Source organism: Astatotilapia calliptera, chromosome 8 (genome assembly GCF_964374335.1).
Source record: "Astatotilapia calliptera chromosome 8, fAstCal68.1, whole genome shotgun sequence".
Classification (NCBI taxonomy): Eukaryota; Metazoa; Chordata; class Actinopteri; order Cichliformes; family Cichlidae; genus Astatotilapia; species Astatotilapia calliptera.
The window spans coordinates 3016708-3043069 of NC_137429.1; the positions used below are offsets into that span (position 1 = coordinate 3016708).

At 40.5% G+C, this 26362-nt stretch overlaps 1 protein-coding gene across 1 annotated transcript; it reads right to left on the reverse strand.

The window, feature by feature from the left end:
- Positions 1–8872: 8872 nt before the first annotated feature.
- On the reverse strand, positions 8873–24256 carry LOC113028364 (uncharacterized). The gene is made up of 4 exons (XM_080305735.1): positions 23910–24256; positions 20838–22441; positions 17756–18152; positions 8873–11953 (listed from the first exon to the last, which is right to left on the reverse strand). The coding sequence occupies exons 1-4, from the start codon at positions 24007–24009 to the stop codon at positions 10686–10688; spliced, it is 3369 nt and encodes a 1122-aa protein (XP_080161861.1). The 5' UTR covers positions 24010–24256; the 3' UTR covers positions 8873–10685.
- Positions 24257–26362: the final 2106 nt, after the last annotated feature.

Here is a 26362-nt window from a genome sequence, read left to right on the forward strand (position 1 = left end):
TGAGCAGAGGTTGAAGTTGGTGATATTTTACCTGAGCAGTGATTCCCGAAGTGTTGGCTGGGGTCCACTGGTGGGCTGTGGATGTACTGCAGTATTAACACAAATTCACTTTGAAATTACTCACAAGTATGTACAGTTATGGTTTTATGCATTTATTTATATAAAAAATGAATTAAAACTGTTAATAGAAGGTGGTTTGTTTGGTATATTACTCATCACTCTGACTTAAATTTACCGCTTTCGTTTTGTGTCACAGTGGCACATGACACCAGTGGCTCCAAGAGGCTCCGCCCAAGGTTAGAAACCTCCAGCAGAGGACAATGAATAAAGGAGGGGAGGGCGAATAATGGACTTTATTCATGCATTCTGTCTTCTTCAACTGATTTTCATTCCTCTCCAGAGCATACCTCCACCTCTCCGTGCTCTCTCCACCTGTTCCCTTCTCTCACTAAACACTGACCTCAACAATAAACTGAAACATAGAAAAACAATAATTTCAGGTGTCTGCTAAGAGTCAGGCTCACTCTTTCCTGACATTTATAAACTAACCCAGGGACGTTAAACTCGTTTTACATCGTGGGTAGCCATACGTTTATCTTAAGTGGGCAGGACCAGTGAATTTCCCTCTTGCCATCAATGTGCAGTTTCAACAGTATGTCTCAATTTTTGTACATTATAAAGAAACGCTTCTGTAGTAAATGAAAGAAATATCAGTTTATCAGTACGAAAAATTGTAAAACATGAAAATTTGGTCTAAAATTCATGTGCTCCTAAACATTTCCCAAAGCTATCCACTGAGTCAGATTGCAGATCTTTGGCTGATTGTAGCCCCCGGGCCTTGTGTTTGTCACCCCTGAATGAACCTGTGAGTCAGTTAACTGAATAAATAATGACAGCTGCTTAGTCATAATTTAGTTTGCTGGGCTGGAGACCTGCCAGCATGGCTGCATATCAGGCTGCACACGTTAGACAAAATGTCTCTTTGTCATTTTAGATCCGTTTTCCTGCAGGATCGCTGGCAGGAGTTAAATGTCTCTGTGATTCAACTTACTTTCAGTCACAGGCAGTGCAGCACAATACTGTTATACACACAGCATCAGGACACAGCTTTGTGTTTTCACACATCATTAGGAGGTTGTATGCACGACTCTGCCGTGCTAATGCACCACACTAATGTGTGTCTGCTAAATGTGACGCCTCAGCTGAATTAGCCTTTATGGAGTCAATTTCAATTAGGCTCCGAGGCTCGCTGGATGAGTCCTTCAACACCCAATTCAGGGATCTTAATGAGATTAATTACACTTTTTTCATGCCAAAGATTTTTTTAAAAGAGCAGTGGGAGTGACAGGAGTGGAAAGATTTGGGTTTTCAATTTACCATCGTGCAATGAAGTGCAGCCGTCATGCTGCGTTATCAGTCTGCACTGGGGATAAAAACAAAATTCACTTTTTCTTAAAAGCTGAGGTAACGCTGTGGAAACTGATGCAGAACACAAAAGAACACTTACTCCGGACTGGATGCTGTATATCTGTATTTAAAGTTTCTCTTTTATTTGATGAGAAGGTTAAAGCTGGCAGCCCGAGCTCTGTAACCAACTGTGCCCTTCAGGGTAAATAAAGCATGAATGAAACGCCACAGGACGTCAGTCAGAAACAAAATGCTTCAGCTGTCTGCCTGAAGACTTACAGTGAGGTTTCCTTTCCAGATGGGAAAAAATAAGCTTCATTCATTTTGTCCTGCTTATTTGGGTGTGGGACACAGGGGCAGCATTCCTAGATGTGCCCAGACCTCCCTCTCCCCAGCTGAGAGACATCATCTCTACAGGATGTCCTGAATATGCTCTATGAACGCCTCCTGGTTGGACATACCCAAAATACCTCAACTTGGAAGTGTCCAGGAGGCATCCTAAGTGATGAAGAGGAGCAGCAGCTCTTCTCCCTTCACATCTCCCTCCAAGGGTGAGCACAGACGCCCTCCTGACAAAGCTCCTTTTATCCACTTGCATCCATGTTCTTACTCCTTTGGCCTCCACCCACAGTGTAGATTAATTAATCCGTTAATTAAATTTACTAGCATCGAGCGCCTTTGTAGCAGAACTGAGGAGAATGATGTTTAAAAGTATGAATGCAGACATGATCCATTTGTTAGTAAAGTCGCACTATGAAGCCATGTTGGTGTTTTCAAAGTGCACATGATGAACAAGGATCAGAAAGAGGACCAGGAGGCCGCTTCACTAGTTTGCATGTAAAAATATCCTTTATACTGAATCCTAAGGACCAAAATGTATTAAATGAACTTCATGCTTTATTCAGTATGGCCTCAAACTAACGTGTAAGACCATAAACTCATCCAAGGAGTGTTTCCAAAGAGCAAGGCAGACATTTACTCTACGACAGGACGAGTCTTTGCAACCAGAGGGGTCGCCCCTGCCAACTTCACTTTTGAGTCCCCCTGTATGTCCTTCTTTTACACTGCCCATAATCCAAAAGCACGAAAAAGTAGCCTCTGATAAGAGTGCACAAAGTGTCCACATACGAACATCAAAGTAGCTCAGACCCTTACAAAGCCAGCTGGGAGCGGTGCTTCCAAACATTAAAAACAATGACGTGCAAAAGCTTGACAACATCTGTTGCCAGAACAACATCTCAGGAAATAACCGCAGCGCCTTAACTCGAGAAAATACAAAAATAAAACTACCCTGGTAATTTGGGGGAACTGATTTCATCTTCGCAGCAGTGATTTCCATCTGTTCTGCTGAGGCCTTTTAAACCACAAGTAATCATGGGTTCTGTTTATCCTGATGAGCTACACAGCTGCTTTTATCTGCAAAGTGCAGAGCACAGATGATTTGTTGTATGAATTCTAAATATTTTTAAATTTCTGCCGAAGGACTAGATATAGCTTTTCTGATAAAAGCAGCGTGCAGCAGTCAGAGACATCCGAGATGTGCTCAGGCATTGTGGCTGAGCAGGAATCTGATTTTAGATCCTCTGGATCGATACCCTGTAGGAATCAAACTGAGGGAAAAAATAAGATTTATCAAGCCTGTAGGCAGTTTCTCTTCTATAATTAATTTCTCCAAAGAATACGTAAGCAGACAAAAAATTTTAAAGGGATCCTGATAAATATCAGAGCCAGCTCCACCCTTCGTGCTGTACATCATCTGCTTCGTGGTGCGCACGCAGTCACCCAGAATGCTTCGCTGCTCATACGTTATTTAACGCACATGTTAGCTCACACAGCTGTATTATATAACTGTGTGGTGCAATACTTTCTTCTGCAGAGCCCCATTTCTGTGGCCTGCAGCACTTGTTTATGAGTGTGTGGCGAACGGGCAACAAACCCGATTACCTGCCTGTTGAGATGCTGGCAGGGAGCCTGGCCCGTCTTTCTTCAATAAATCATCACTGTAACGGTGATTTCTGATCAAAGCCTGGAACAAATTTCTCTCAAACAGCTGAGTCTCACAGACTTCCACTTTCACTTGGATTACAGCCGCAGATGAGCTGCCTTTAATAATTGTCTCTGGTGTGAGGTTTTTAGGGGTAGTTCACCACATAGAAACAGGTCTGTCACGACTTTCCAATGAGCCAAAGAATAGTAGTTTATTGCAGTTTCAAGTTCAGAAAGTTAAATATTACAGACCTTTAAACAGCTTTTAAATGGACAACAGAAGACACTTAGAGATGCAGCTGATGCAGGCACACTTCTCATGTTCCATGCAAGGCTATATTCACAGATATTCTATTAGCTAAATGCTAACATGCGCATGTTTAATGAGTTTACAGTTAAGTCACAGATCCAACGAGCTAAGTGCATTTTTTCCATAAACTTCTTTGTAACCCAGAGTTTTCTTGCAGCTTGAGAATTTACCCTCTGGTGACCATGAAAAAGAAAGCAGTTTGTCAGCACTTCCCCATAGGCTTCACGTTTTCAGACCATCTTTTATTTACAGTCTATAGGGAAGGCTAACAAAGAGCAGAAGGGAAACTATCAGGACTGAAAAGGATTAGAAACTAAATCACTAAGAAAAGAAACCAAAAACCATCACACTGTGCAGATTTGGGGATATTATGCTCAACTCAACTATGTAAGGAGGTTGTTGGATATGTGAGCAACTTTCCTTTTTAGGAGGAATTCTTAAATGTGAAACACAAAAAAGTGTTTTACATCTCTAGTGAATATACTTTCATATGACCTTCATGAAGATGTAGAGGTAATATTTCATTTTATTTTGTGTTCTCACATCCACCTAATATGCCAACCTGGCACTGGTCTAGTGCTTGTGCGTTTTGAATCCAAACTGCACGACATCCTGGAGCAAGATTTAAGGCATTAATGTTGGGAGAGTGTAGTTCTGAGAGTATATAAAGAAATATGGATATAAAAGTAGTCTGACAAATTTAATCAAGGTTCTCTGGTGTCATCTGACTTCGTGCCAGACACTGAGAGACTCTGAGGTCCTGGCAGAAGCTTTGATTTTAGTCCTGCTATTTATTTGACAGCTAACCTTGAGAGACTAAGCCAAAGATCTTTAATTGAAATGATAAGTAATGATATATCTCCACTCAAAAACATTTTTAAAAAAGCAATTAATGAGTGCATGTACTTGCTTAGAGTTGTTAATTAAAGCAGTGTTTCCGTGATGCTGCAGTGAATGGAGCAATGAAAAAACGCTAAAACTAAAATTTGTATCTTGTACTCTTTTTTTTGTTTCCCCTGCAGAAATAAAACTGATGAACTCTAGATTCACAACACTATGAATAACCTTAAGGCTCTGTGCCAACGCTGGCTTCTGTTTAATTTCCACCAAAGGGTGTCTGTCCTCCAGTTCAACCCCATCAACAGGCCTAACACGGGGTCTTGTTCCAGTACATCTGGAGAGATGTCTGCCACAGCAGCAGCCAAGACTTTAATGGCTCCGCCGAGGAGAGAAAGACGGGTGCAAGGCCACCGGTGGCTGCATCCTTCCCGTATATATGAGATTGAAAGAGGGGGAGGGTCTGTAGCAGGAAACCTTGAATCTGGTGAGTAACACAGGACATGCTGGAGATGGTAAATAGGACCTTGTGCCTGGTCTGCAGAGTCAGTTACTGGTATCGATTTCCAATATGTCAGTGTTGTTCTCATTTTTTTTCCCCCAATCACAGTGTTAATTTGTTAGAGCGGTAAACAAGATGTGTCCCGTTTCTTTAGAACTGCAGAATGGTCCTGTTTTATTTATGCTGTGTATTTATAACCTTTAGGCAAACAGTGAAAACAACTTGTTTCTCCAGGCCTTGATGTGTAAATGATGGTGTGAAACTGGGGAGGGAGCGGAGTGATGAAACAACCAGTGGAAGTGCAGCAATACCCTGCTTCATGCGCCGCAGCAGCTTCACTGGTCGCCTTCACGTCATCTGCTGCATCATTTGTGCTGTTTGCACAGCTTGTTCCACAACATAAATCACATGCCGATGCTAACCTGCAGTCTCTAGAAAACAGTCTCTGAATGCACATGATTTAAGTTAAGCTTGAGTACGCTTGAGACGATGAGTACTCTGAGATCAGCACATTATTAAGAGAGGGACTCGAAATATCCAGCAGGAGTAATCTTACTGTGACTAATCATCCAACCAGGTAATTGAGGTTAAACTAAATCAGAGTGTGAAATAACAGCAACAATGCCAAAAAAATGAGAAACAAATTGCTGCATGTTAGAGTGCGATTCAAAATTAAGCTCTGGACGTCCTTACCGGCGTTTTTGTTGGGTGACTGATCAGCATTTTTAAAGTTTCAAGGACAGGGGAGGAAGAAATGTTCCACCAGTTTAAGCCAAATGACGAAAATGGAAAAGTATTTGGAGAAAAGTCTAAAAGTTGTTTTTCTAAACTTAGTTTAATCCTCTGCAGCCATCAGCCTTAATCCTAACCTTAACCCTAGGCACTCAGAATATTTGTGTTTTTTAACTGAAATTGTTCTCCTGAGTCATGGCAATAAAGGAACAAGGAATTATTCATGTTTTGTATTAAAAAAGGTTATTTTGGCTTTCTCCAAAATATAAAGTTAGCGATGGGATTTCCGTCTATGATGACTGAGAGTTACAATAAGCTGAAAAAGGAAGCAAAAAGCAAAAGAAATTATTCACAAACCTGCTTCAGGGGGCTTTCTGATCTACACTCACATGCACTTCATTAGGTACACCTGTTTAACCATCCATTCATGCAAACATCTAATCAGCCAATTATGGCTGAAACTCAGTAAATTTGGGCACATAGATGTGGTCAAGGTGACCGGCTGAAGCTCAAACTGAACATCAGAATGGAGAAAAAAAGTGACTTAACCTCAGCATGGAGGTTGATGCCAGGATGGCCGGTCTGAGTATTATGGCAGGAGATAATAATAAAGTTTTACTGATGCAAAAATCTGTATTCAGCTTGCAAGAGTTCACATTTGTGGTTTAAAACTTTGGACTCTTCAACAGCTACTCAGTAACTCAGCTACTAGTAATCTTTTCTATATTAGACAAGAGACTAACTGACTGGCCACACACTGATCGGGAATTAGGCCCATTTTGTTTTTCACTAGCAGGTTAAATTAATAAAAGATTCAAAAAGGCTATTTTAGGAAGTCTTGGTGGCCACAGGCCATTATGTTCACAGCTATGATTCAGATCTCTTCAGATATGTTATAACAGATTTTTGAGTTCTGATTTGGAGCTTTGTTACAGCTATTTGGCAACAAAAACTTAGCCCAGACAAAAACAATAAAGAACACTTGATTACTTATTTCCTCATGGCCGCTCACAAATATCCAATGAATTGATCACATGGTTGTGACTCAGTATACTCAGGCATGTAAACATGTTCAAGATGACCTGCTGACGTTCTCTTCTCTGAGCTCTCTGGGTGAAAATGCTTTCTTGATGTCTGAAGTCAGAGGAGATCAGGCTGATAGAAAGGCAACGCCAGGGCATGCAGAAGAGCATTTCTGAATACACAACATATCAAAGCCTTGAAGGGCTGAAGCGGCAGAAGAGCACACCAGGTCACTCCTGTCAGATAAGAACAGGAAACTGAGGCTACAGTTCACACACACTCATCAATGTTACCCAGTTTAATGAATCTTGATTTTTGCTGCAGCATTTGGATGAACGGGTGAGAACTTGGAAAGCATGAAACCACCGATTCATCCTGCCTTGGCAAGTGTAGGGGATATGTTCTTGACACACTTTGGGCCCTTTAGTACCAGCTGAGCATCGTTTAAACACCACAGCTGGGTTCTTGAGCTTCGCAGTTAGTTCACTGTACTCACATGGCCTCCATCTTCGACATGGAGCCGACAAATCTGCAGCAACGGTGTGTTAAGGAACGTTTCCAGCAACTTTTCGAATCTGTGGCACAAGGAATTAAAACATTCTGAAGGTAAAAAGGCATCCAACCTGGTACCAGCACCCTGTACCTTTGAACTGTCCAGTGAGTGCATATTATGTGACAGCTTCATTCCTCTGATCCTACAGATAACATGAAAAGATTCAAATGTTAGAAAAGCAGAACAAAGAATATAAATAATATATAAATAAGGCCTGAAGCAAAAGGGAGCATAGAAATACATCCAGGACCCCAGAATGGATACGAGAAACGAATAAAAGCAGGAAGCGAACTGGAAAGAGACGAAGAAATAAAGAAGAATTTGTAAGTAATAGTGCGACATTCTGGAAGATGAGCTTATTTCCTTTCTTGTGAAGATAAACACTGCTGCAGCCAGAAGTCATTTGCAGGAAAGCTCAGTTTTTAAAACTCCCTGTGAAGCTATGAAGCGTTGTTTTCACACACTAATAAGATATGTTTTCATTACTGAGCTTCAGAGGTTGGCTCACAATATTTATTCCTTCTATTTAATTAATCTTATTAAACACATCGTCATCTTTATAATATAATCGCATTACTCAGAGCATCAGCTTGTTCGACTGTTTCAAGTCTGAGATGATTACAGGGCGCACGCAGTTTGGAGTGCAACGGCTTTTTATAAAGTTGATATTTGTGTAAAATCTTTTATTGAAAGTTGTAATTGGCAGCTTGTAAAAACCACATTTCCCTTCTGACAAGAAAACAGAATTGAAGAAAAACAATAAAGAACTGAAGTAAAAACAGAAGATAATAAGGGAAGGAAACCAGACTGGAGAAATAGAAAGAAGGAAAAATAAAGAAATGATTGAATGAAAATGCTGAAAGAAAATTAAAGTAATATTGTAATATTTTGGAAAATGTCCTTATTTACGGTGCACGGCAGAGAAATACAGGAACCATCTGCTTTTACAATCCCTCTCTGAAACTGTGACGCGTCCTCTTTGCACTTTGGTTTCTGCACAGAATAAACAGAAAGGAAAACGTGTTAATCACGGAGCGTTAGAGGATTTTCAGCCACGGACGAAGAAAGTTGATGCTTCACTCACGGAGCACGACATCAATAACACAGGTGTGTGTCTCTCTCTCTATTTGGCAGCCATGCATTAACAGTGGCTTGTGTAATAATTTGAGAAGCTGCTAATATGTGAGTCATGAAGATGATTTCTGATGTCACGTCATGTTAGGACAGAGCGTGCGAGAGAGCAGGAGGACAGAACAGATACTGAAGGAGTGCGAGGATGCTCGTTACCAAATCAGTGTCTAAGAAACTAACAGGTTTGGACTGAGAAAAATTAATCTTGGAAGGCAAAGACAAAGAACCAGTTATGAATCATTTTGTGTGCAAACATTAGAATCTGTTTTTAAACACGCTGTAAATGCACACTGCTGCATTTCTTATCAAATGCTTTGCACAACAGGAGCTTAGCTTCATCTCGGTTTTCTCAACAAGTTCAACAATCGAGAAAATGAAACCAACACTGGACTTGGTGGGAAAAGGGTTTATTTTGATTTACACACTTTAATGTAACACTGTCATTCTTTCAAATTTATAATAAACAAGCTATTGTCTTGACTTGATTAATAACTAAAGATGCATGAACAACACAAGTATACAACAGCAAACAGAGTGCCAGCCTTGCATCTCTTTTTTTGTCACACTGTTGCCATCTGCTGGACAAACCAAAGTGGTGATCAAGTCAAAACTCAAAGCTTGAGGCTGAAAATGTGGAAAAAACGTAAAGTGCAAGGCTACTAATGACGCTACATGTTGGTTCAAACTCAAAATTAATTAAAAAATAAATCCTTCATTATCTCTTTTTTTTTTTAAGTGTAAATTTTCCCCTAAAAATAATTTCAAATACTAATTAGGTAACTTTCACCTAAATTCAATTAAGGAATCCAATAAATACAAACATTAAATTAATATTTTTCAATTCATCATCTTCAGCCAAAATGTTACATTTAGTTTTGATCATCATTTAGGAAATTATTGAAATTTTCAGGATTATAGATCCATGAATGTTCTCCCAAATTCATAACACACAAAATGCTTCAGTCAATTATCTCAAACAAAATCGGCACAGAGGGAAACATTTTTCTCCAATGATCATTAGGTTAATCAAAATAATAAAAAAAAGATTAATAATTATAAATAATGATGAATAAATGAAAAATAACGGCTGGATTAGGAGATACAAGTGCTGAATCAGTGCAGCTGTGACAGCTGGAGACATGATTAGGAGACAAACGTACAAAACAGAATTAATTTTGTGGTCAAACTTTGTTGACTGCCTTAAGCTTTCCAGCTGGTGGAGCGCTGCACCTTGTAAACCATCCGCTTGATGAGTCTGACTTCAGTCGGCATTTCTCGCTCCAAATGCTCAGAGAAAGCAAACAAAATCGGAGGCACCTCAGAGTTAATAATCCAAATTCTCCCAGCGTAGACAGCGTTTGTTTGGCTGCTCACAGTAACAGTTCGTGCTGAATGTCCCTGACAGGCAGAGACAAATGCCATCATATGGCAGGAAGAGACAAACCATCCACAACAACAGAATACTTATTAATGCTCCACACTGAAGTCTTACATCAGCTCAAAAGAGAGTCTTCTGCGGGCTCCGGGACACTGTGAGCCACAGGTTTTTTTAAAGTTTTATTTAAAGTCGTGTTTCATGAAGCAGGGGCCAAGAATGGCCAGTAAATAGTTTTGGGACACCTACAAAACAAACAAACAAACAAACAAACAAACAAAAAGCACTGCAGGACGATAAAGAGACCAGAGCCTCATCCAACGCAGGAGATGACTGAATCCATAAATGATGTCATTACAGCCGATCACTTTAACTGCTCTTGCCAATCCAGTGCAGGGTTGTGGGGCTGGAGCCCTAACAGCTCCCACAGAGGGGTACAGGGCCTGTCCAGACAACCAGACACACTCATTCACAGTTAAGGCAAATTTAGAGTTACCCATTTATCTAACAAGCATGTCCTCTGACTGTGGCACAAAGCTGGGGTACCCTGAGGAAGTCCAAGGGCATCCACACAGGGTGCCCCAGAGGGGAAGTAGGTTCAAATCTTTCTGTGGGGCAGCACTGTGGTAACTGCTGCGCCACCGTGCTGCCACAATTCTTAACTTGTAACATAAAATGTCAAGAATGTCAAGATTAATCACAAAAACAAAAAGATAGTCTCGAAACTGTAGACCCAGATGAAGAGAGCAATAACTCTCAGAGCCTCTGCTGTGGCTTTCAGCGACACTTTGACCCTTTCAGACCAAACTCCGTGACTGTGACCACGTTTCTACCCCAAGTGAAATCTCATGTGTCGATTTAAACTTCCCTGCTGAGTAAATCCTTGATCACAAATGGCGCAACCAAACGGTTTCTCTCCTGTGTGAACCGTGATGTGAGACTCCAGGTGCGTTTTTCGGTTAAATTTCTTGCCACAAACATCGCAACCGTACGGTTTCTCCCCAGTGTGAACGATCATGTGCGTCCTAAGGTGGGATTTGCGGTTAAATCTTTTGCCACACACGTCGCAGCCGAATGGCTTTTCTGCCGTGTGGACGGTCATGTGCGTCGTCAGATGAGTCTTCCGTTTAAATCTTTTACCGCAGTCGTCGCACCCAAACGGTTTTTCTCCTGTGTGGGCTATCATGTGTATCTTTAGATTATTCTGATGCCTTGCTCTTTTGCCACAAATATCGCACACAAACGGTTTCTCCCCTGAATGGATTGTCACATGAGTCTTCAGATTCTGGTGATGCGTAAACCTTTTTCCACAAATGTCACAGCCAAATAACTTTTCTCCCGTGTGGACCCTCATGTGTGATTTAAGATTGTACAGGTACTTAACTCTTTTGCCACAGAACCCACAGCCAAACGGTTTCTCTCCCGTGTAAATTTTGATGTGCGAGTCTATGCTTTGCTTCCGTTTAAAACATTTCATGTTATCCAAACAGCCTGAAGAACCATTTTCTGAATTACGTCTGATGTGCCTCTTAAGAGACTGCTTGTAGACAAAATGTTTACCGCACGCAGAGCAGCTAAAGTTTTTTTTCGGAGTGTTATGTCCCACCTCACTAGGAACGCCCGACTCGAGCTTTCCATTTTCACTGTCTTCAGTTTCAGGTCCAGAATCTGACAACGGGCCCTGCCAATCCTCATCACTGACCTCCGTCTCTGAAGAGTCAGAAGCCCCTTTAACAATATTTGTTTGTAAATGAGTACTGGGATCAGGTTTCCTGGCTAGTTCTAGTGATCTACCGTCCTCTCCGTAAGTTTCTATCTTAATCCATTTAGTCAAGCTGCTGCTTGGAGGCTCAGCCGCCGTGCAGTCTTTAGTTTGGCTTTTATGAAGCTGTGAAAAATGAGGTTTCTCTTCATCATCTTCACTCTTTACTAGAATATTGAATGGAAACCCGGTGATTTCAGTCTCCTCGAACCCATTAAGATGCTCTCCCTCCTGACTGGCCAGCAGTTCCTCCTGCTCCGTCTTTATGTAGAGGTGTTCCGAGTAATGCTGGTCCCATGGAGCTTCTTCTTTGATCACCACAAGTTGCTGAATATCTGCAGGCAACAATGAAACACGTTTACATCGATAACCGATTTGAAATACACCGACACTCATCCTCAGCAGTTTGAAATCCTTGTAGTGCGTTTTAACTCACACCACGTATTCACTGAGTTTTAGGCTACGTCCACACGCACAAGGGTATTTTTGAAAATGGAGATTTTCCGTTTTTTTGTTGTTGTTTTTTAAAAAATCCCATCCACACGTAAACGCAAAATTAAAGGAAAACACTACTAGGAACATGTAAAAGCAACAGGTGGCGATATATTCCTAACTGTGTAGAAATGTTGGCCAATCAGAAGTCTAGAAGCCTCGGTGGGAAAAAGTAAACAAAGCTGGGGCATAGAAGCAGAACTGAGTGGTATGTGTGGAGGGACAGTAACTGTGTGTATGTCAGCATTTAAACACTGCAGAGAGTAAAATTAACAGTAACAGTATTTTGTTTAAGTCCGCCATTGTAGAAATTCATTTCACCGAAACAATAACGTGGCGCACAGTGTGACGTCAAAAAATGCGCACACCTTTGACGCTGCATTTTCTCCGTTTTCCTCGTCCACACGTAAACGCAAAAACGAAGTTTTCAAAAATATCCACCCTAGCAGGCGTTTTTAAAAATCTCCGTTTTCAGTTACCGAAAACACCGTTTACGTGAGGACGAAAGGTGCAAACGCACAGAAAAATCTGCGTTTTAAAAACACCCGTGTACGTAGCCTTAATCAGTCTCTCCGGGCAGCCAGATCCTGCAATTCCTCTACACACACTGTACGGGTCCAATAACCAGCCATTACTTCCAGCTCACGATAAGCCGACAGTTTATGTATTCAGACTGCATCCATCAACTGTTCCAAGTGAGCTAGTGGTGCCCAGAGTGTGAGCCAGACAAACTGGTCCAATTATACTGCACAGCAAAGTATGATGTTAGGAATAGAGTATATCAAGATTTACCAGTCACCAGTTATTCAACTAAAAATACACATCACATTTACAAGTATACACATTTCTATGGGTGAGGATCATATAATACTGTTTTAGTAATTATAAACATTACTGTAATGTAATGATCATTGTCTATCTTATATTAAAAACCATGAGTTAATATCTTGCTAGAACAATAGTAGCAGCTGGGGTTTTTTGCAAATTATACCTTTACTTGCACGTGTAAAGATGGCGTTTCATGGTCCCTGGCACTGTCGTTTTTAAACATGCACATTCAATTAGGGAACAAAAACATTCAACGATGACAAGGTCATTCAGAATATTTAGGTAGTCAGGTGACCTTAGTGTTTGAACACATTGTTTCTGAACTAACCCACTAAAGCAAGCTTAGACCTTAACACTGCCCAGCTGGTTGCATATAGTAGAAGGGCCGATGACAGGTGCATCAACTAATCAGCCTCTCTTCACCACCAGATGCAGCCATCACTCAGGATCAGGTAAATCTGGACTTAGACCACATGACCTTTTTCAATCAGTATGCTCTCTACCAAACTGAAGCCCTTTTTAATGGTTTTCTTAAAGCTCAGCAGCTGTTTAGTCCCCATCCCTTGAATACTCTTTCCATTGTGCATGTGGAAATGCTATTTAACTATTAAAACACAGCCGAGAGTTCCACTGTTGATTTTTTTTTTTTTCCTCAATCTGACTTCAAACGCTTCAGTCATCTCCTGTCACGATCATTCAAGATTTTTTGGAGAAGATTGTTCACCACTATATCCTTCCAGGTTTTAAAAGAAATGCATCAGAGAGATCCTGTGCCACTTTCAGTAATTTCAGTCATTTTCTCTGCTTAATTCAGGGCAATCTGAAGCTGAGTAACATCTGTTCCACAAACATAGATCAACATCTTCTGACATGGTGGTTTAAACAATGAGAAGCTCCAGTTTGCTCCACACGGCTAGTCTGCCAAGACTTATTTTTCTACAACAAAGTCTGAACTACAAGCTAACTTTGTACCAGGTTACATAAAAATTACTGCAAACCTAACCTCCACAGAAGGTTACGGTCAAGATATGGGACATACAAAACCACCACCAACTGGAAAACAGTGCTGTTTCTCAGATGAACAGATGATCTCAGATGGACCTGTCTAAAGATTGTAAAACCAACTTAAGCTTTGTTTTTCCCTGATGACCAAAGAAATATAGTTTCTTATTTTTCTTTAAACTTTAAATCTAATTAATTCTTCTATAAGACTCAATATGGTGATCTAACCCTAACATAGAACTTTTATTTCTTGAAATTTTAAAAACTTAATTTCAAAAAGGTTTGAATGTTATGTAAAATGCAAATAAGAAACATAATTCAACCATATTTCTTTTTTGTAACCCAGTGGGAGCAGGTTAGTAACATGATTGGTTATAAAAAGAACATCTTAGAGAAGCAGAGTTTTTCAGAAGTAAAGATGGGCAGAGGTTTACTAAGCTGCAAACTTTGGAACTTTTTTTTTTTTAGAAGAATGTAAAATTTTGGAGAATTTGAACATCTCTGTGCACAACGGAGAGTCTGAAAATCTATATTGGGTGCTCGTAATCTTCATGCCCTCAGGCGGCACTGAATTAAAAGGAAATTTTGTCATGGAAGTCAGTGCATGAGCTCAGGAACACTTCAAGAAATCACTGTCTGAACACAGCTCACGGTGCCATCCGCACATGCAGGTCAAAGCTCCATCATGTAAAGAAGGAGGCACATGTGAACAGGACCCAGAAAGGCCAAAGTCTTCTCTTTAAACTGGACGGAAGCAAAGTGGAAAACTGTTCTGTGGTCAGATGGACCGAAACTTGAGATTCCTTTATGAAAGCACGGACTCTGCAGCCTAAAGAGGAGAGTCTTCAGCAAGTCCGGACTCGACTGAGATACTAATGAGTCTAATAACTTGCACGGTCAGCATTTTTGCCAGCTTTCCTCTCAGCTGTTGAATGTATACAATTTTTTTTCCAGAACTGGTGACCACGCAAAGCATGCACAGATTAATAACTGTGCTTTTCCCATCACACTTACACACTGTGATCTGTGTTGCATCTAACCTCTTCCTACTTTTTCCCTAATACTACAGTTTGCTCTTCATTGTGAAATACTCTGCTTTGCTGCAGACACACACGGACTTTGACTAAACCATTGCAACAGCCATTCCACTGCAGATTTTCTTTTGTCCTACCACATGACCCAGTTTCAGCCAAGCTTTAAGCCATCACACAAATGGGCTCATATTTGACTTATGGCCTCCTACGACTTATGGTTCGTATTTGACACATTGCTTCAGAATAAAAGGCGTTAAACAGACTGAATATAACTTTAAAGATCTTACAAACCCACAGCACACTAACGTGTACTCACTATGAACAGTGCTTTTTAATGCTACACACAGTGTGTGTGAGGTGTATTACGTGTTCAACCTCTTCTTCCATTTTCTAATGTTAGTTTGCTCTTTGTGAAATGCGCTGCTCTGCTGTAGACATGTCTGCGTTTGCGTTTTGTCATGCACGGCACACAAAGGCTCCATTATGTGAACATGTTCGTGGCTGGTTTGCCAAACCCTGTGTTGGTTTAACAACCCGATAAAAGCCTGTGCTCGTAGAAGCATGTATGGCAGCGCTAACTTTAAGTAATCATGTTCTGTATGACTTTATCAGGCTCACACTGTTGTGGAGGAATTCTCGCCCACTCCTCTTTACTGTGTTGCTTCAGATCATTGAGGTTTGCAGGAATTCATTTATGCACAGCTCTCTTAAGGTCCCACTACATCATTTCAATCAAGCTGAAGCCTGGACTTCAACTAGGCCATTGCAACACCTTTCTGCCCCCTTTTCCAGCCAGTCTGTTGCAGATTTGCTTCTGTGCTTGGAATCACTGTCCTGTTATATAACCCAGTTCAGGCCAAACTTCAGCTGTTAGACAGGTGACCTCACGTTTGACTCCTGGATGCTACGTCGCAACTGCTGTGGAGGCAGTTTTTCCACATAGTGCTTCTACATGTAGGCTAAGTTTCTGAAACTGTGGACTACGTCACGTGTTGCTGTTCACGTCAGACATAGACTGAACACCTGCTAAGGAGCACACGGGTTTTTATTATGCCCTGATATGTTTAAGCTGTGAATACAGTCAGGCGTATTATAAAACAAGTTCTGCATAACCTGGATTTCTGTATGTTAGCCGGCTTGAGAAGACTTATAGTCATGTCAGTCAGAGATGCAAGAGGAACACGTGGTAGGTATATAGAAAGAATATCAAAATATTAACAGAAATAAGTAGATGTGGCAATCACCAGCAGACACTACACAATGCTGTATTTTCACAATAAAACAACATTTGAATTTTTTATATTTTGCGATATGCTGAGTACTGCAACAACATATTTCAATTCATCGCCTTTTTTAACTGCAAATGATGTCGCCAAAGTTAAACTTCGTCAATATCAGTTTTATCTAATAAGACAAAGTTTATCTCGCTTCAATTATTAGTCTGCAGCTAAATGGAGTCAGGTTGGCAATTATATGCAATTGCATGTAATAAATTGTCAAGAATCACACGTCTGTGGACTCAAGTCCAAGTCAGACTGCAACTGTTTGCAGAAAGGTTTCCTCCAATCAGACTACCCGTGACCTTGGAACCAAAAGTGGTCATGAGTGCAACAACTTCAAGCTCTGGGCAACCAGAATATGCAGAATGTGAAAAATACAAAACACAATCACTATTTTTGTAGATGTAAGGAGGTTGCTGTCTCATTTGTACTCATGTGACTGAACGATTAGCTTACCCTGAAGTACGAGGTAGATCTGTCAAGTTAAGGGTCCAGTGTTGGATGGTTTTTCAGTTGAGCCAATTTAATGCATGTTTAACAAGTATTTTAATTAATTTCATAAAATATTGATATTTGGGGTCCCTGTAACGATGCATCGACACCACACACCTGTGTATAGGCCACCCTAGCACTGCAAATAAGTCAACAGAGCAAAACATGGCAAAAAACGTATTTCTCATGCAACAGCTGCACATCACAGAAGTGATACTTTGAGCCTGTTGCTCATTTAAATGTATTATATTCAGGTTTGACACTGTTATCACTTTCTCTTGTTGTGAGAACCAACTATAATTATTTGGCTTATTTAATGTTCTTGGTAATAAACACCCCACACTACAGACTCTTTATGCATGCACAGAAGCAATGCATGAAAAACTGGGCACATCCTTACTGCTTAGTAGGCTGCAGCCAGGAGTCAAATGTGAGGCCATCTGTCTGACAGCTAAAGCTTGGTGTAAACTGGGTCATGCAACAGGACAACGATGCCAAGCACAGCAGAAAATCTGCAACAGACAGGCTGAAAAAGGGAAGAATGGACATGTTGCAATGGCCGATCAAAGTCCAGACTTCAGACTGACTGAAATGCTGCGGCGGGACCTTAAGAGAGAGCTGTGCATACATGAATGCCGCAAACCTCAATGAGCTGAAGCAATGCCCTGAAGGAGAGTGGGCCAAAAATTCCTCCGAAGTCACACAACAGCGACTTCAAGTTATTTCTGCTAAAGGTGGTTTTGCAGCGGCTGAATCATGGAGTGCATTTAGTTGTCCACAAACTGTTTCTTCATTTGGGTTCAGATTTTTGTTCAATAAATAAACGACACGGTGTAATATCGGTTGCTATCCATCTCAGGCTGTTTTTAAATCATTTTAAAGACCCGTTAAGGACCTGATTGTGTCTTCATATCAAACATCTTAGATTAAAACCAAATTTATCCAGCCCTACGGCGAGCTAGCAGCTAGTTAGCGGTTTTCTCCAAATAAAATCTGAGATTATTCTCACCATCGGCTCGGTTAATATCAGCATCCTGCAGCTGATGGAGTCCGAGCGGTTTGATCTCTGGTTTTTCTTCAAACGGCAGGCTGTCAGCGGCGTACTGCTGCAGATAATCCACTTCGTCCATGCTGTCAGCGGCTATCCTCTTCTTTAAAACAAACTGTGGGCTCCTTTCAGACGAACCAGGCCTGCGCGGAATCGACTTCCGAACACAGACGCGATGTTTGCATGTCTGTCCGGACCTGATGCATGAATGTGTCACAGACACGGACTCCAACAGGGCGTCCACTCTCCTTGACTTCTTTTTGGGGGGAAGATTTGTTGACGTGTCTCCTGCGTTTTCTGAGCAGGCATCCGCTCGGGCACCTTTATCCCAGGTCACCGCAGCGACCACGAGATTTAAAAAAAATCACAGCTGTGGGGAAACCTGCAGATTTATGAATCCTGTCACAGCGTGGGACTTCACTGAGAAAATTAAAATTCATTGTACCTGACAGGAGTACTTTGTAACCAACCTCGTGATATTTCCTTTAAAGTTTTGTATCCACAAATTAGATACAAAACTTTTCTAACTCTAAAAAGAATTTTATGGCTTCTAAAAAAAGAAATAAATAGAACCATAGGTCAAAAGTGTTTTTCGCAGGAAAGAAGTCTGTTTAAAAATGTCTTCTGGCATTTAACATTTATTTATGTTAACATTTATTTTTCTAGATATATAAATTAGCTTATCGTTAGCTTATCTTTTGCACTTTTAATTTCTGTATGTTAATTTCATTACAACAAAATTCTGTCTTAAATGAAAGGGTTAGGTTTCATATTGAATCTTAGATAAATCCAGTTGTGGCTTTGAGCCTCCCTTGGAAAGTTGATCATTTGGTTTCTTAAGAGTAATTAATTTGAAATAAACATCATGATATTTATTTATTTATTTATTTATTTATTTATTTATTTATTATTTTTTGGTTGGTTGGTTGATTTATTTTTAAATCCTTTATTTAAACAGACAATCACATTGAGCTCAGTGTCTCATTTTCAAGAGCTACGAATACTGTATACAACACAGGCAGACACATAATACACTGTCCTAAAAACTTAAAAGAGCACTTTTTAATCGGAGTATAGAATTAGTTAATCAGTTAAACATCTGGGATATAGAGGGGCAATGATGAGACAACCCCCCAAACAGTTATGGTGTTACAGGTGGAGGCCACTCTCATTTTTTCTGACTATTTTTTTCAATAGTTTTGCATTTGGCTAGGATCAGTGTCACTACTGGTAGCTTGAGGCGATATTTGGACCCTAGAGAGGTTGCACAGCTAGTCCAAATCCTCCAGGATGGCACATGAATATGTAGCAGTGCTAGAAGGTTTGCTGTGTCTCCCAGCGTGGAGGAGACTCCAGGAGACAGATCGTCACTCTAGGAGAACTGGACAGGGAAGTAGGGGGTCCTTAAACCAGTATCTGCTGACTGATTAGATTAATTTAGATGTACTGATGGGGAAGGCAGATGATGGTTCTAGAGGGCAGAAGGGGTGGAGTGTGGGAGGACAAGTGAGTATTCCAGTATGAGTACTGGACTGGAGAACTAGGAACCACTTACCAACAAGTAATAAGGTTTGGAAACCTGAGAGGCAAAGAGTGAATGTTTCAGCTGGGCTTTTATTCCAGAGGGGTGATGAGAAAATGGGAAGCAGATGTGCAGGCTGGACCAGAAAGTAGGGCAGCTCCACCCATGGGTGGTACAGTGAGCCAAGGCACTGCCCCTACTCCACCTGAGAGCAAGACAGAGAGAGAGGGGGGAAAGAGGAACAAGGGAGAACAAAGGAGAACAGGCTGCTGAAACCAGGACATGTTTTTTCTCTCAGGTCCTGTGTTCAAATGTTTTTGGCTAAATATGAAAAACTGGATATTGCCAGAGACCATAAAAGACTTAAAGAACACCTAATATGGTGACGATCTGTAGTCTCTGTGTGGGTATAGTGTTTGTTTGCTCTGCTGATGCATTTTTAATGGAATCATCTACAACACTGTCTAAACATTTTTTTCAGAAGTTCTCTGCTGTGGTGATAACATGTTTTATTTCTTATCCAATATATTTAACTTTTTACACCAATGGACACTGTTTACATGATTCCTAAACCTAAAATGTAAATATATGTGTTCTCACCTGTGCCTCAGGTGGAGGTATTTGGCTCAGCTCACTTTGAAAAACAAAGTGAGAAGATATTCATACTGTCAGTGATGTGCAGTTGGGCATGGGTTGCACTCACACAAGGTATGTCCACAGAAAAGAGGTTATCAACTAAACTGTTCAGTAAGACCCATTAGATTTAGATCTAAAATAATACTGCAACAAGTAATTCCACATCATTATTAAACCTGTATATGGGCCACCTTTACAGGTCACACAACAAATTGACACATAAACAACCTATTTTAAACCACACCATGAACCAGCAAGCATAAGTACAGCCATAGACCCACAATACACTTAGAGAAATGTAGCCACAGCTATAAAAGTGCTAAAATATGTCTTAAAGTTGAAATTCTACAAAGCAGGAGAGACATTTTCTGTAGAAGTGCAAATAACAGCACAAAAGCTGGGGTCACTTACTATGACCCCTCTATATGGCCTCTCCATAACTGAAAACACTGCAGCTGTTTATGGCCATTTCTTCACCTTTCTTCATGATGTAATAATTTATAAATCAGAAAAGGGGTTGAAAAAGAACCTGAGACGTTTCTGCAGGGAAAAGAAACATTCAACACAATGATTTTAAAAACATACAAATCAGAATCAAATGTGCAAAGAGGTAGAGTTGGCTCCAGATCTTTGAGTTTGACACCTGTAATATAGGTAGTCTCAGTTTGTGAATGACTGACAGCTCACAGCATAAAAAAATAACATCACAGAATAATCAGATATCATCTGAAGCAAAGCATCATAAATACCCACCATCCTGGGTAAGTTCTTTTTTTATTATAAACTTTAAAATACACACATAAAAAAGTTTACAAATACAATGAAATCACGTACTTCTTACTGATACAGTTGCTGATTTTACAAGCATGGAAGTGCAGATTATTATGTGTGAATACGCATGTGTCTCTTTAGATTCCCCTGTCTCGTAAATCTTTCGCCACAAACACCACAGGAGAACGGTTTCTCCCCTGTGTGAACACCCGTGTGTCTTTTAAGTGTATACTGATGTCTAAATCTCTTCCCACAAACGTCACACCCGAATGGCTTCTCTCCTGTGTGAACTCTCATGTGACTCTTCAGAACCCCCTGCTCGGTAAATTTTTCACCACAAATGTCACAACCAAAAGGCCTCTCTCCCGTGTGGACCCGCATGTGTCTCTTAAGATGCGTATTTCGACTGAATGTTTTACCACAGTCGTCACAGCAAAATGGTTTCTCTCCAGTGTGAACTCCGCTGTGCCGTTTAAGACTCCCCTGCTCTGTAAATCTTTCACCACAAACATCACAGCCAAATGGTTTTTCTCCCGAGTGGACTCTCATGTGTCTTTTAAGGTTATACTGAAGTCTAAATTTTTTTCCACAGGCATCACAACTGAAGGGCTTCTCTCCAGTGTGGACTCTGATGTGGATCTTAAAGTGTGTCTTCTGGCTAAACTTTTTACCACAAAATCCACAGTCAAATGGTTTTTCTCCCGTGTGGACGGTCATGTGTATATTAAAATGTGTCTTCCGACTAAATGTTTTCCCACAAATGCCACATCCAAAGGGCTTCTGTCCTGTGTGGATTCCTCTGTGCCTCTTCAAACTCCCCTGTTCTGTAAAATGTTTACCACAAATGCTACAACTAAATGGTTTCTCTCCCGTGTGAACTCTGGTGTGTGACTTGAGATTTGACTGATGGATAAATCTTTTTCCACAAACATCGCAAGCAAAGGGCTTTTCTCCAGTGTGAATTCTCATATGACTCTTAAGAACCCCCTGCTGTTTAAATCTTTTGCCACAAAAACTGCAATCAAATGGCTTCTCTCCCGTGTGGACCCTCAGGTGTCTCTTTAGATCCCCTTGTCGGGTGAATCTTTTACCACAAACGCCACAACAAAATGCCTTCTGTCCTGTATGATCTCTCCTGTGTCCCTTTAGATTTTCAGACTGGCTACATTTTCCATCACAAACTTCACTCCCGAGTGCACTGCTCTCCTTCCAGCTGTTATCACTGTCTTCAGTTTCAGGTGCATAATCTGACAAAGGTTCCTGCCAATCTTCATCGTCATTATTACTGACTTCTGTCTCAGAGGAGTCTGAAGTTTTTTCATCAGTTTTTGGTTGTAAATTACTTTTTAAGTCTGTGCCATTGGTTGATTCTGGTCCTCCACAGTCCTCTGCACCAGCTTCAGCTTTTATCTTTTCAGCTGAGCAGCTGCTCGGAGATTCTGCCTCTGTGCAGTTTCCAGTTTGGCTCTGATGAATATCTGAAGACTCAGGTTTCTCTTCATCATCTTCACTCTTCACAGGAACAGCAGTGAACAGGACACCTGTGATTTCAGCCTCCTCCTGCCCATTATGCGGTCCTCCCTCATGACTGGTCCAGATTTCTTCCTCTTCCTCCTTTATGTGGAGCAGCTCTCGATCCTGCTGGTCCAAACTGGGAGACCATTCAGGAGGAATTTCTTCTTTAACTACAAACAGCTGCTGGACTTCGGCAGAAGACACTGAAACAGACAAGTTCAACTGTCACCCCAAATTTTTATTTATTATTTTTAAAAAAAGTCTACATTTTTCTAATAATACCGTAGTCAGAAAAACATGATGTGAGCAAAACTGTAATGCTGCATGATTATTTATCAGAAAAAACTAAAATCAAATACAATTTTAAACAATTTTAATTAAAAAAATAAAAATAAAAAGTTATCAGAGGGCACAGATAAGGCAGGAGCATTGTTTGTTTGTAAAAGGTGTGCTACAGCTTTTTATGACTGCAGACTCGTCTGCAGGACAAGGACAAGGAGGACTTCAGGGAAATGTGACAGGAATGCTCATCCTTGGTGTCTGTAACCGAGTCTCCCTCGGCCATTCTTTTCTACTTGGATGGTTTCCCTTTCCTTCCCTCACTTTTTCTCTGCTGTGGTAGAAAAACATTAATAAATAAAGTGTAACCACAACAGCTCCAGATAATTCTTTGGTTTTATGTCTCACCAGCTGGTCTGTCAACCCTAGTCCACTATTTGACCTGGATTAGTGATTGACTCTCTTGAATTTAACTTTTTCTAAATGCCAACAAGACAAAGACCATGACTACAGCTCCTCCTGAATTATATCCTAAAATCTGTGGACTCTGTGGACTCTTTTAAAAAGCAGTTAAAACTTTTTCAACTTCTTATTGGTTTTTATGCAATCTTCACTTCATGTTGTCTTGACTTAATATATACATATTTGTTTGTTTGTTTGCTGTTTCAGCACTTTATTTTCTTATTTCTTTTACTTTATTTAGTTGTACATCACTTTGTAACCACTAAACCCACACGACACACACTGGACAGGTTATGGTTATCAGCTGACTGAGGAACATCTCTGGGGAGAGGAGTGGTCTGGAAATCTGTGCTGCTGATGTTGTGCCAAAAAATGATCATCTGTCAGAATCGATGCCTGTATTTAAACTGCTGTAAATTACTTGTTTGCTTATAATCTGAGACAAATTTGTCAAACATATACATATTTCTCATGATGACTAAAGCTGCAATAGGTATTTTGCAAAGTGACTTTTATATATTTTTTCTTTATCCAGCTAAAAAGTCTCATTGACATTAAAAATTCCATTTTTAAGTTGCAATTTTATATATAAAGACAGACAGACAGACAGACAGACAGACAGATATCCCTTCATGAATCTCGTTGACTGCAGTCAGTTTACTAATAGCAGCAAAGCACTGCACATAAAATCACACAGAAACAACTCTGTTGTGTGCCCACTCTAAAACAGTCCGGGTTGCACTAAACCTTCTCTTTAAATTCAATCTTTTTCGGACCGTCATTACAAAGTTATTCTAATTATATAATAAGAGAATCGATTCTTTGGACATACTATATAAGAAGACCATTTTTTATTATAAGTCGGGAGTTTTCCAGCCACTCTTACCCCATCCTAGAAACACTGAATCTAATTACTGCGACTTCTCTTACCAGGTTGGTTTAAAGCATCATCATCGTGCTGCTGCAGCTGCTGGCCTCCAGTCTGCAGACTGTCTGTGTTTCGCTGCTGAACACAATCCACTTCCTTCATGATGCCCGTGTTTGTTCTCTAAAATCAACTGTAGGCTCCTTAAAGATGAACCGGGCCTGCGCAGAATCGATCACCGATCAGCGCGAAGGTCATGCTGATCGAACCTCCGTCAGCCTTCACCCATCCATGTATTACAGGAACCCGCAGAGACCCGAACAGGACAGCAGTTGCCATCGGTGATTTTACGAAAGATTTGTTTACGTCTGCTCTGTTCTGAGCAGGCATCTACACGGACGCCCTTCTTCTGCTTCTTTGGCAGTTTAAAGGCACCGGACATCAGTTTATATCGCTTTACTGCCTCTTACTGTCCTTCTCTAAATCTAAGTGTCCAAAATTACATTTCTAAAATAATTACCCTCTAATTCCTATAATGCAAACAATATGTTAAAATACTGTCACATATCTAAGACAGTCGCATTACACCCAGTCAAAAGCCATCCTTTTCTCTTTTATACGTGGGGATTTCATTTTTATTGTCACAAAATATTATGCAAACAACTTATTCCTCCAAGTTGTCCAAAAAATCCTGCTGCTCTTGTAAATAAGATAATTCTCAGTGGAATTACCTGCATGAAAGAAAAAATGAATTAAATAAAAACTTAAACTCTGAGTCATTTACTGTTGTAATAAGTCTGTCTGTAACATTAACCTGTTTGCTGGCAGGTTTTTTTTCTTCTCTTTGACACTCATTCAATACCTCATTCATAAAATCGTCATCAAAGCAGCAGAGCAGAATGAATTTATCTGCAACTTTTAGTTTAATACTTTTGTGTGCTGCATGAGGTTCCAAGTGGAATAAGTACAGTCAATCAAAAAGGATTTATAACACATAAATGTCCAATTTCAATAAAAGTATGTCTGTTTATATTTTACTATACCTTTATTGGGCTCTTGAGGATGAATCACAGCATCAGTGTAGTGTGGCATGGAAGCAATCAGCTTGTGGCTGTCACAGTGTGCAAACTGAGTGTAATGTTTAGGTTTTCAAAGAATCCAGAATGGAAGACACAAGAGGCAGAATGTTTAAAAAGTAAGACATTTATTTTCAGCGCATGCAAAACTGAGTCCCAAGGGGCAGGAAAAAATTAATCCAACACACAGTGAAAGACATCAGTGTGAGCAGGCTACACAACAAAAAGGGGAGTGGACCCAGCAGCATAAGCAGCCACTTTTCAAGTAATTCATTTGCACACATGAGCCTGATCTAAACCAGTTTTCTGCCCTTAATTATTTCTGCCTTGCTCTTCTCTCCCTGCTCCATTCCACATCTAAAACCTGCTTAATTTATTGGAACATAAGCAGAATAATACATAAACAAACTCAATATCAAGCAATTCCATTTCACCACTGAAAGTATAATTACACATTGTTTGTAAATTAAAAACCATGAGTGTTCTCCCTCATGTTTGGCCTAAAAAAGTTACATTCATGTAGAATTATAGAATTTTGTGATTATGATTATCATATTCTTTATTAAAAGTGTATCTTCTATATTTGAGGATTACCCATTCGAGTATTTTGAAAAGACCAGAAATCTACATCTACTTCTGGAACTGTACATTTATTTATGATGGTATTTCCAAACATTTGTGTAACAGTCTTACACTCATAAAACAAGTGTTCTGTTGTTTCAATGTTCCTTTTGCAAATACAATAATTCTCTACCATTAATTGAAGGAAATAAGCATTATTTCCTTAGATTTTAGAATTAGAAGCAAATCTCATTATGCCAACTAATCTTTAATATTGTTTTAAAATAATGTTTATTACTTTACACAGTGTCTGCTCCCACCCCCACAACCTCACCTGCAGTCAGCCTGGAATCCAGAGCCACACCACTGTGCCAGCCTCTCTCTTCACATGTTGCCTCCTGTGAGATTCCTGACACCCCTCCCCCACCCATCACCTTCACTCAATACCAGGTTGAGATGCAAATGAGGAGACTTCACTCAGGCAAGTCTGCTGGACCAGACGGAGTGAGTCCCCTTGTCCTCAAGACCTGTGCCCCCCAGCTGTGTGGAGTCTTTCATAAACTGTTTATGCTGAGTCTGAGTCTGCAGAGGGTCCCGGTGATGTGGAAGACATCATGCCTCGTCCCTGTACCAAAGACGCCTCGTCCCAGTGGCCCCCAGGATTACAGGCCCGTGGCACTGACCTCCCACATCATGAAGACCCTGGAAAGGCTCATCCTGGACCAGCTGCGACCCATAGTAAGACCACACCTGGATCCCTTCAGTTCGCTTATCAGCCTCGTCTCGGAACAGAGGACGCCATCATCTACCTGCTCAATCGTGTCTACACCCATCTGGACCAGCCGGCGAGCACTGTGAGGGTCATGTTTTTTGACTTTTCC